This window comes from Lipotes vexillifer, unplaced genomic scaffold (genome assembly GCF_000442215.2).
Source record: "Lipotes vexillifer unplaced genomic scaffold, Lipotes_vexillifer_v1.1 scaffold294, whole genome shotgun sequence".
Classification (NCBI taxonomy): domain Eukaryota; kingdom Metazoa; phylum Chordata; class Mammalia; order Artiodactyla; family Lipotidae; genus Lipotes; species Lipotes vexillifer.
Window position 1 is genome coordinate 260,868 of NW_006783917.1, and position 12,632 is coordinate 273,499.

General features: G+C 34.3%; 1 protein-coding gene across 1 annotated transcript in view; it reads left to right on the forward strand.

Annotated features, from left to right (window-relative positions):
• The window catches only part of FBXO8 (F-box protein 8), a 39,865-nt gene that overhangs the window by 25,871 nt on the left and 1,362 nt on the right, over positions 1 to 12,632 (forward strand). Inside the window, exons 4-5 of the mRNA XM_007456433.1 lie at positions 9,494 to 9,612; positions 11,445 to 11,641. Coding sequence (XP_007456495.1) covers positions 9,494 to 9,612; positions 11,445 to 11,641 — 316 coding nt within the window. The remainder of the gene's footprint in view (positions 1 to 9,493; positions 9,613 to 11,444; positions 11,642 to 12,632) is intronic.

The window sequence follows — 12,632 nt, forward strand, 5'->3', positions numbered from 1 at the left end:
GCGTGGCCGCTGAGCCTGCGCATCCGGAGCCTGTGCTCCGCAACGGGAGAGGCCCCACAACAGTGAGGCCCGCGTACCGCAAAAAACAAAAACAAAAACAAAACAAATAAAATAAGCATCGCTAATTCTCATTAGCAAGTTAATTTTATCTCTAGATTGCTGATGAGAGTTTAGAGTAAAAAGAGCTAGTTGACAATGAGAGGAGTCCCTCACCAAATATAGCTTCTCCTCTATAAAGATTATTTACCCCGAAGACCTAAAACACTCACGTTCATCGGCAAAGTCCCTTTACCTTGATCATCCTTAGCGTCAAAGGGCAAAATTATGCCTCTCAGACACTGAATATTATCCTCTCGATAAGTTAATAACCTTGAGCCAGGTACAGCTGGTCAAGTCATACTAAACTAGAGGCCATTAACTCTCTTCAGGGCAACATGATGTATGTGTGGGTATATATGGATGTATGTTTCTGTCTGTTTCAATCTGATTTGTCATGTGTTGATTTTATGATTAAGAAGAAAACTTTATCCTGTGTCTATGAGGTCAACTTAATTTTACACTCTGCCCTGACCATACTATATCTGTGGTCACCTTCCCTTACCCTTCCTTGTCTGCAAGAGGCATTCCAGCATGTGGTTTAGAATCAGTCCATAGAAAGACACCGGTAGACTCAGTGTAAACCTTTCAGAAGCTTCCAAGGGAATCAATTTCCCAGGCTGCTTGCTAGTCTGTATCTAACTGAAAAAGATTCAGGCCTGGAGTATTCCATAGTTTATTCATCACTCAAACCACCTGATGGGTTTTGTTTTTGTTTTCCTAAGTATGTTATAGGAAATATGAATTTGCTACCTCATTTAAGTGTAAATTGTCTGGGGTAAAAGCATACTGAAATTAGTACACAATGTACTGATCTAGGACTTTGGTCTAGAGGAAAGAATAAAATTAGAATATTTTAATTGTAATATCTTAGCACCACAATACTCATACTACAAATTTAAAAATGTGAAATGCTAAAATGAACAAGATTTTTTCTTTATGAATTTTGTTACAAATTTAGATAAGTGTACCTAGAGACTTTGCAGTATTGTATTAATATTTTAAGTACATTTCAAAGAAAAATCTGTTTGCCTTTTGTTTCCTTACTTTACCCTCTCTGACCACCTTGACACCTCCACCATGTTCTTCTTTATCTGATGTGACCACATTTTCAGTGAAACTTGACATCACTTTCTAGATTTAAGTTCTCAACTTTAATGTCCAAGGTAGTTGTCTCTCTTGCATCTCTTTCCTGAATTTGAAATTGCTGCTACCAGTGTCACAATGAGTGCTTTTTTTCAGTAATTGAAAAGACAATATTTCCTCAATTATTGGATGTCATCACTTGTACAGCATCCATCAATTTAATTACAGCATTGAAATATGGAAGTTCGAAGGAAACACTACATTAAATGCAATTTTTTGACCAACTAATCGTAGTGTACATTTATCCATAAGATTATGTAACCTTTTTTTCTTTCATATCAAAGTTTTTAGAGATGCCTCCTTTATAATCAAAGCCTTAACATCTTTCTGAATCACTTATTAGCAGTTAAATATATCATTAGAATGACATGTTGCTTTTTATTTTTGGAATGGTTACTTTGACCTTTGGGGGTTTATAATTTGAGGCATTTACAGTGTACTGGTCCAACTCATAGGTTTTTATGTTATTTTTTTCTTTTGTTATGTTATTATTTTCTCTTTTTTCCCCTATTTGAATTATATAATCCTTACAAATGTACAGCTTCTCTTGAAAGTCATCTGGAAGCTTTATACAGAGAGATTCACATATTCATTCAACAGATACTTATTAAGTATCTCTCCACTTGCTAGTTATATGACTTTGACCTTGGGCAAATTATTTACACTCTCCGTGCTTCAGTTTCCCCATCTCTAAAGTGGGGACAATAGGGGAATTCCCCGGCAGTCCAGTGGTTAGGACTCTGAGCTCTCACTGCCAAGAGCCCAGGTTCAATCCCTGGTCGGGAACTAAGATACCACAAGCTGCACGGCGTGACCAAAAAAAAAAAAATGGGGACAATAATAGTACCTATATCATGGTAGTGTTGTGAAATTTTAATGAAATTATATGTGTTAAATGCTTAGTGCTTCCAAGTGCTCACTAAAATGTAGTCTTATATTTATACTAGAAGTAGAGCTACACACACCACACACAGGAGAAGGCACTTTTCTAGGCTTGGAGGTTCTTCCTCTCCTGGAACTTTTGGATTGTAGTAAATACATATTTGACACCTGAGTAATGGTCCTTCATGAAGTATGTATCAGTCACAACAACATCTTCTAGCTTTAGATGGTGATACACTTTGCCTTTAATTTCATTTTCTGACATGTGATGAGCAATCTTTGCGTATACAATAACTTTTTAGTTCAGTGGTACTGTTTGGTTTAATCTTTTTGAAGACATTTTAAGCAATAAATCCAGGTCCAAAATTATGTTCAAGTTAAAATGTGTCTTGGCTGAAATGGTGGTAGGATGAACAGATACTTTAATTACATGAAGAGTATGCACATGTGTTGGCAGTGAAACTACCATTTAAATCCTAACTTCTCCGCTTGTCTACTATTAAGATTTGGGCTTTTAAAAAATGTTTTAATTTTAACCTCCTTTTGAAAGTATATGTTCTGTTAGGAGAACACTTAAAAAGAATTTTGTTTATTTAAAAATTGATTCAGAGCTGTTAAAACATACTTATAAATGTACATTCTAGAATTTAGGTAATATGATAAAATTGTAATTTTTATTATCAAAGTAGAGTCAGTCATTTAAATAGCCATATATGTAGGTATGTATGTGTATATCTATAAATGCACATATTACAAATGCAATATTTGTGTGTGGTTTTTATAAAGTGGGCATTCTAAACTAACATTTGTGCTCAAACGTGTCACTTTATCATTAGTTTGAAGTGTTATTTATCATACCTTAACCTAATAGAGTTTTATCTCCATATTTTGATTAGGATGCTGTGTTTTTCTAATTTACAGACAGATTAGAGATGGGGCTTTTTCTAGAAGCTTACATCACCTACCAGCAATTGTCAATACCAATTGCAGTAATGATTGCTATATTTAATTATTAGTAGTAATTTATCACAAGTAACATCATCTTCATGCAGTGATCTAGCCCAGTTATGGGTGTGACTCCTTGGAGACTGTTAGAACTCACAGACATGGCTCGTTTTTTGTTTGAGGCTATTAGAACCAATTAATAGGGACTCTTTATTGTTATTTGAAACCTTAGATGATGAAGTTCCTGTTATTTTGTCTGATGGCGTTGCTTTCTGTCCTCTGAAAAAGAAGCAGAAAGATCTGTCCCATGCCTGTCCTCCATTTTTCCTGGACTTCGTTAGAGATGATTTTCCATTTTTCTTTTGATTTGTTTTTGAACTATCCCTCCTTTTTGTGAGTTTCCTATTGACATCTTCTAGCTACAAATAATTTAGGGCATATGTGTGACTGTTCTTAGCAATTCCTCAGCATTGTGCACTTTCACGTACGAACAGCCTTCCACAAATTGTTCTTGGAAGCTGAAAGCCTTTTGCCAATTCAACCAGGTCCATGAATAAGCTGACTTCAGTCCATTCTCATGACGTTTCATTATCCTCCAGATAGAATATGGTGTTCTGACCAATTTCAGTAACTGAACCAGAGGGAACTGGCTACATGGGCCCTCTCTCTTCTCTCCACAACTGTCACTTCTCCATGTAAGTGTGGACAGCGTGTGCTCTCTGTTCCTCCCAGGGAACTGACAAGACTGAAATCTGCAGCTCAGATTTGAAGCTGACATCAACATTATCTTTACGTATCTTTCCCAACGTTTATTACCCCCCTTTTCCTCTTAGTTGTAAGTCACATAGAACCTTCCAGTGAATAGCCTAGTTGTGGGTACCTCAGTCAGAGGAAAGCATTACTTATTACTCTTATAAAATAATCTTTCTACGTAGATGACTTAAAAAACTTGGGCATAGTTTTTGCTTTAGTTTTTTCAATCTAGTGACTAGATTAGGAATAATTAAATTCCCATGAATAAAATTACCATGAATAAAAGTATTGTGTGACATTCTGAAGTTGTGGGCTGAAGGTCAGTGTTATATACATAGGAGAGTTGCATGGGAAAACTTAGTGGGCAGAATGAAATGAAATGACAGCGTAAAAGCATAGATACCTAGTCTTAAACTTTCTCATTAAGTAATCTTCTGCATTTATTTCACTTCAGCTAAAAAGAAAGGTGTTGATTTTTTTTTAATTTGCAGAATACGTATCCCTAGAAGAATTTCACCTATTCAAGGTCTGTGTGTTTTTTCCTCTAACTGTAGAGCACATGTTCTCTAATTAAATAGGAAGAGTGAGAACTGCTGGACTGGATAAAAATTAATAGATTTTACATTTTCATTAGCAATTCTGCTAGCACTATAAAAAGGCGAAATAATATTAGAGATGTCATCTTAACCACTGCTGCTGCTATTTTCACACAAGACAATGGGAATACTCTGACCTGTAGAGGGCTGCACTCTGATGTGCTAACTTTTTAGAAATAATTAAGATTTTAAAATAAAAGCTTTCACAACATATATTGTATCTTATTTTTACAGTATTTTTAGTACGAAAATGTTACATTTCAGTTGTTCATTTCACTGTGGTTAAAATGTACACTTGAATATTAATAGATTAGAAATCTAGATTGAAGTATTTTGTTTTATAAATATTTATTGTTAAAATTTAAGGATAGTTATTCTAAAAGTTTTCAAATGTCCTTTTAAAAAGAAAATTAAATGCAGTGTCCAGTTCGCTTTCTATTGTATAATGTTCAAAGGGCAGATTTATTACCTGAACAGCAGTAGCCATGGTACTTGATTTTTATATTTTATACAATGGCAAATTTGAACAAAACTAGCTAAAGCAAAATTTTTTTTAACTAAATTTCTTTCCTAAGTTGTTCTTTAGGGAAACAAATTAAGGGTACTCCCTAGCATGTCAGTTTTGTTTTATTAGTGATTTCTTTTATTGATACCAACTGTTACACAGTGTGTCTGCCAAGTGTCTGGGCCAGTTGCCAGTACTTTCAGTACTAGTAGTCAGCACTTTAAAAAAAAAAAATTAAGACTTTTTTATTAAGAGCAGTTTCAGCTTCACAGCAGAAGTCAGTACTTTGCATGCCTAGTTTACTAGAATTCACTTTGTCCCCAAATACATATTTTTTGGTTCTGAACATATATATGGTAGATTTTACTTTTGAAGCACACTGTGGATAATAATGATTTGATTCCAAAAGACTAGGCTTTATTAAAAGAGGAGAGAAAAACATGGGTATTTATATAATAAAAGAAAAGAAAGATATATCTTAAAAGAGGAATTGCTGTGTGAAAGGAGCCATTCTTATGGTAGTAAGCAAATGAAGAGATACATTAGGTAGGGGACTGAGCTCCAACACATCCTTTTCTTCACTCTGAATTCCTTCTTAATATTGGCTTTAGCTATTTGCATATGTTTTCTTGAATTATTTGTTTGCCACCTAAATAAACATTGTGTCTAAACAGCTTACCGCTCTAATTGGAGTGTTTAAGTCTTGGTGCTGTCATTTGCATAACAAATTTTAGTGACATAATCCATGGAGAATGCTTTACAGAATTTCTTGATTTTTTTTGTCTTTGAATCACTGACAGCATGTGTTCTAGTAAAGAAAACCTTAGCATGAGATGAGATGAATTCACCTTCACTTCTCCTGGGTTTTCATTGCTGCTTGGCCCTCCTTTTCTTTATTCCTAGTGTATTCCCTTTAACACCCTGCATCACTGTTGGTAGAAATTTTTACCATTTTGCTCAAGGAGCCAAGCCAGCTCTCTTTTTCAACTCTCCCCAGATGGCTCGTCCTCCCTGAAAAGAAAACCAACATGCACTCTGTTTTTGTCTTTTAACATTTTCTTCATGCACCTGTCTCCAAACCAGTACCGCTATCCTGTCTTCCAGGCTGAGAAAGCATGTTAGACCCCACCTGTGTTTTCATTCCTTTCCCCTGCTCTCCTCTTCTCTACTTGCAGCTCCAATTATCTTCTTTCTTATCTTTTTGCGCTTTAATTTTGCCATTTTTTCCCTCCTGTATACGAATACATGTTTCAAGTGAGTTGGCTGTACTCAGTTTCCTTACCTTGCTTGTCCCCTAGCTTTCTACTTGGACTTGAGTTCCCATAACTCTGTGGAAAGGGACCTCTTGAAAGACATTCTTTTAAAAGTTTCTTGGGCCTCCCTGGTGGCGCAGTGGTTGAGAGTCTGCCTGCCGATGCAGGGGACGTGGGGTCGTGCCCCGGTCTGGGAGGATCCCGCATGCCGCGGAGCGGCTGGGCCCGTGAGCCGTGGCTGCTGAGCTTGCGCGTCCGGCAACGGGAAAGGCCACGACAGTGAGAGGCCCACATATCGCAAAAAAAAAAAAAAAAAAAAAAGTTTCTTAAAGCAAAACTCTTATACTTGTGTCTATCACTGTAAACCTGGCAGTGTGCATTATTTGGGGAAGACGTTCCATAGCTTTCATCAGCTTAAGGTCTTCACTCAAACCACACACAGTGTTTATTCCTTTTTCCTTGTGACACAGATGTCATAAGTCTTAATCTTTTCAGATGTCTTAATGCCTTAATCTTTTCTTCTTTTCTAAATAGCTTCATCTTTAGACCTAATATCCCTGTATCCGTCAACTCTTCCTTGCATAACATGAAGTCTAGACCCTCCAACAATCCAATCAGGCCCTGGTTTCCTTTATTCAGATAGTTCTAATTAGTCAGTATGCCCCTTAAAATGTGACATCCAGAATTGGACACTTTTTGGTGAATCATGTAGATGATAATGAGCTAAAAACCTTCCTTTTTCTGGAAACTATGTTAATATAGGCTAATATTAATGTTCATGATTTCCTCTCTGCCTGTGAGACACGCGCGCATGCACACACGTACACACACAGAAACACACACGTATACTGTTGAGAGTTTTAGTCCTGATTAATAACTATAATTAATGCTATATGATCTAGGGATTCCTCTGTACCATTCTTATAAAACATTATTAAAAATCAAAAATACTCGTACACGTATTAAACAAATACGTAGTTATTCAACAGATCTCATGCTATGGTTTCTTTCGTATTTTATTGCTTACAAAACAAGATAGGAATTCGGATGGTTGCCAGCTTGCTTATTGAAGACAATTATAATCTGGTCCCATGTCCTTTTCTGTTTTGTCATCCCTTACTCTTCACTCTGAAAGCCCTGCTAAAGTAATCTTCCTTTCCAGAGGAATCCCGGGCTTGAAACTGATGCTGTCTTTCCTCAAAACCAGCAGTGTTGGCTGATTTCAAGCCTGTGTAGCTGGTTTTCAGGACTGGGTTGAAAACCATCTGCTTACTCCTCTGCATCTGATTGATTTTGGAGAACTCAAGTGAGGTTACATATTAAATTCTCAAACATGTATTCCGTAAAAAAAAGGAAATGACCAACAATTGTATGATGCTTGCATAAGGCGAATGCCAGTGTTAATTTACGACTGAGGAGCATCAAACAATATTAACAATGGCATATATCATATAATTAGAGAATTACATGCTATTTAACAGATCACATTAGTGTTTTTTTACATTTTGTAAATTTTTAAAAAGTAAGTTAGTATTAGTTTTGTGTCTCTTAAATACTGATTTACAAGTAAGCATGAATAAAGAACCTATTAATTACTACTTAATTGACATTCCTTTGTCTTTGAATCACTTGGATTAAAATTAAGCACTGGAAATCCTTCTAATATGTTGTTATGCTTTTTAAATGGAGGAGTTTTAGAAAAAAATAATCAAAACCTGGCTTAATTTTGCAGAGTAGATCAATTAAATATACAGTCAACTCTCGATTGTTCAAACGAATGGAGGAAAGGATGGAACAAGCATTCCTGTTTCTCTCGTTCCTGCCCCCTCAGACAATTGCTGAGAGCCTCATTCCAAACAAGTTCTTTGGCTTTTCATCTTGATCGTGTTACGTGCTCTAGCCTTGTATCCAGGGTGCAGTCTGAAATATGGCTTACCACTGAGTTGGCAAGGTTTCACGTTCTCACATTCTGCTCTTTATATGCTTTTTAAAATCAGTGCTTTAGGATTGTTTTTATACTTTTCAAATTCTTTTGAAAATTTGATAACATTGCTAATAGCCTGTTATCCTCATAAAATTAGTTTTATATAAAAATCTTATCTTTGAATTACATTTTATAGATAATTATAACCTTTCAAAAGCATAACCTCATGGTACCAAATTGCTTAAAAAATGTAATATAAAAATTTTATGAGAGTTTTTCTCCTGAGAGTTTTTATAAAAATTCTTCCAATTTTTTGAATTCCTAATGTATGCAGTATTTCTGATCACTATGTAAGTGTTTGTAAAGGGAAGAAATGCGGAAGGAATTTATGTGTGAAAACAGTATGTTGTGTGTATATAATATGTCATTTTCTCTACCAATTAACTGCACACATTGTGCTATTATCCAGACATGAGCATTCATGGGAATGCATGTATCTGGATAACTGTGAGTTGAAATAAACACACCTGCTTTTATTTCAATAACTGCACATTCAAATCCACATAAGGCATTTATTTGAATGTGACCTTCATATACATGAGAGAACATTGGTTTCAGTGTTTGATTTTTTTGTTGCTATTTTGTTGTTGGTGGTTTAAATCTAAAGTAGGGTACAACCTTACGGGTAATGCTTCTCTGGAAAACTTTGCATGCAGAGAAAAGGAAATTCAAAGATAAACCCTATGAAAAACACTGAAATTGTTTTGTCTTATTATGTTTAACCTTAGTGTGTATTGGAGCTAAATTCTTACAGAATGTATTGATAGCAATGCTTGAAGCCAAAGTGTGTACAACCCATAAACCAGTCTGGAACTCTGCACCTTTTACTTTAAGTAAATTTAATGATTATTCTTTCCAGGAAAAACCTGTTAGTCTTTGATTTGGAGAGTGCTGTTTTCTCAAGAAGCTATTTCCTTGAGAAGTGTGTTAGAATATGTGTCTGAGCTTTAGAAATCATGTTTTCCATTAGGCAATTGAAGTGTTTGTTGTAAGGCTTATTCTTGAAGTCTGTGTAATTGTTCTTCCCCACTCCCCCCACCCACAATTTAGGTCATATTTCTGGATAGTTAGTTTTAACTGACCTGAGCCAGAAAATTGAATTAGGACATCCTTAGAAGTCTTAACTTTGAATTTCCTACTTTTCATTGCATGTAAACTATCAACCACAAATAACAGTTTCAGTTCAAGTTCTAGCTTGTATTTTGCATGTTAAAGCTATAAACAGTCTATTAATGCTGGAAAGAATCTATAGCTATTGTTCTGCTATTGCCTAATTGTTAAATTTACAAAGGAAGACTGATTTTATTTATGTAGACTTGTCTTTCTGTCTTAGGGAGTGAACTACTTTATGTCCAAGGGCATCCTAGATGATTCACCAAAGGAAATAGCAAAGTTTATCTTCTGTACAAGAACACTAAATTGGAAAAAACTCAGAATCTATCTTGATGAAAGGTAAAAAAAATTAATTTTTCATCAGACATGAGTTAAATAATGCTTTTAATGAGTTAAGTTTTACCTTAAAAACTGTGCTATGTAGCATTCATCTAGTTGCAAAATTGGGTGAAGACAGGAAAAAGATTCCTATGCCTTGCAAATCATTTCTCTTGCAAGCTGATGAGGAATTTACCATTGTAAATGTAAAAAATAAAGCCCAAGCACAGACACAAAATGGAAGTCCAACATCTTTGTGATAGCAGACCAAAACTAGACATAAAATCTAAGTGTCTGGTAACTAAAAGTTCTGAATTTTGAAATTGTCCATATACAAATCAAATGGACAAATAGTACTCATAAACACAAATCGTATAAGATGTGTATATTTGCATCATACTGCACAAAAGTATCATGTAAAAGCTTGAAAATTCTGGAAGTGTGATTTAATAGTATGCTTTACAGAGACAGTGCCTCGTATGCTGTTTTGACTTGATAGTCATTCATTTGTACTCTTGAATTCTGGGTATCAACAGACAGAAAAATATTGTGAAAATATTTTGATGTGACATCACCAAACTACCGTTTTAAAAATTATAGATCTCATAGAAATCTAAAGAATGGCTCAAAAATGTGTTTGTCTTTTCATTGTAATTCTCTTTTTTTTTTTTATTTCTCAGGATTTGTCAGCAACAATTTGTATTTATTATATTCCAGGAACTTTGCTAGAAGTAGCAGTATGCAGTTGATTAAAACATAATCCCTGTCCTTGAGGGGTTTATAGTTCAGCATATCGGTCATTGAAAGAAATTTCTTACGTAAACACAGTGTCATTAACTCTTTTTGTCCTTAAATGCTAGGTACCTAGGGATCAGCAGTTTTTCTTTAAAGAACCAGATATTTCTGTGAATATTTTAGGCTTTGAAGGACATATGCTCTCTATTGCAGCTACTTATAACACATGCCATTATGTCATGAAAGCAGACATAGACAATAAGTAAACAAGTGAGTATAGCCGTGTTCTAGTAAAACTTTATTTATAAAAACAGGCAGTGGGCTGTAGTATTTGGCCCGCTAGCTGTAGTTTGCCTATCCCTGCCATAAGCAACTGGTAGAAATTAAGATTTCTATAATCATGGTCATATAATCACGGTCAAGTTCAGTAAGGATTGAAGCATATTATAACAAAGTGTGACTATTAGAACGCTATTGATAAAAAAATAAGTATATATGCACATATGTACACAAATATTTATAAAATTGTAAACAACCTAAATGTATATCATTAGAATTCTTATATCCATAAGATACACTACTGTGGAGCCATTTAAATGAAAGAGTTAGATCTTTGTGTAAAGACACAGAAAGCTGCTCACAATACACTGTATGAAACAAGCAAAAGCAAATTCTAGAACAATATAGGGTATATGTAGACACTTAAAAAAAGTCTATATAAACAGTTGTTACCTCTGGTGATATGGATTGGTATGGAAAGTGAAGATTCTCCTTATTTTCATAATTAAAAAAATAAAGAATTCTGTCTGTCATTTGGATTTAGCCAAGAAGATACTTGAAAAAAGTTACCATTTTTAATATTGAAAAATTCATTTTATAGTTAGAATTTCTAGTTTCACCTTGTTTTGTTATTCTATTCATGAAAGATTTTTAAATTGCTTAATTTTATAAATAATCATACTTTGATGTTTTAAATTTTAAGACACATATACTTTATAGGATTGCTGATGTGGTAATCAACCAAGTATTTTCATCCAAAAAATGAATAATCTGTGATTTTTCCCATCATTTTTTTAATAGAGAAAAGTTAACTAAAGCTGTACCTTTTTTTCTACTAGGAGAGATGTCTTGGATGACCTTGTAACACTGCATAATTTTAGAAATCAGTTCTTGCCCAATGCACTGAGAGAATTTTTTCGTCACATCCATGCCCCTGAAGAGCGCGGAGAGTATCTTGAAACACTTATAACAAAGTTCTCACATAGATTCTGTGCTTGTAACCCTGATTTAATGAGGGAGCTTGGCCTTAGTCCTGGTAAGAATGTATATAGTGAATTCCTTCCTTCTCCCATTCCCATCTCTAGGTAAAAATAGTAGTAGATGAGATATTTTTCTCACTATGGGGAAAAATGCTTCCTGTAGTTACAAATACTTGTCTTATTGCTTCTAGCAATAACTAGTTTGTCATAGCTATTATTTACATGTAGTAAATATACTGTTTTAGGAGGAAAGTTAGACTTAGGTATATAAATTCTTTAAAATTCTTGTTTAAGCATTGGATATTTTTACTAGTCTAATCAAAAACTTGAGAAATTATTTTTAAAGCTTTTAATAATACACATATTACATAGGTAACACCTAGAATTTTTCTACTAAAATTTGTTTTTAATACAACTAGTTTTCACTGTTTGTGTGTATGTATATATGGGCATGGTATAGCCTGAGTCACCTATGTATTTTTTTCATGTGATATGGATTTATTTCTCTCTTCATATCAAAAAATCTTGTTGTGCTTATCTTACTACAGAGATTACAAAGCCTTTTCCTATCATATGAAATTTGTTGAGCATGCTTGTGCAAGACAATCTTTATTAAGATTGCAATATTCTGAAAAATAAACACCATAGTAGTAGCAAGTAGTAGTAGCAAGTATCATGAGGTTTCTTACTGTTTTAACAGTAAACATCAACTATTGCCCTGAACAATATAAAGAAGAAAATTTTTTGTTGCGTGGGCTCAAGTTTAGCAATTTTTTCCCTAAAGATTTACTTTTGAGATTAATATGTAAACTCCATAGACCTTTTAAATACATATCTTAAATGACAAGGGTAATTTAATAATCTTGTGAGATGTTTACGTTTTATTTTCTAGTACCAAGTTAACACATTTTCTTGTCGTTAAAAATGCTTTCTAATTAAATTAGGTTTTTGTAAAAGCGTTTGAAAATAAATATCCGCTTCTTTTTTTTTTTTTTTTTTTTTTTTTTTTTGGTTACGGGGGGGGCCTCTCACTGTTGTGGCCTCTCC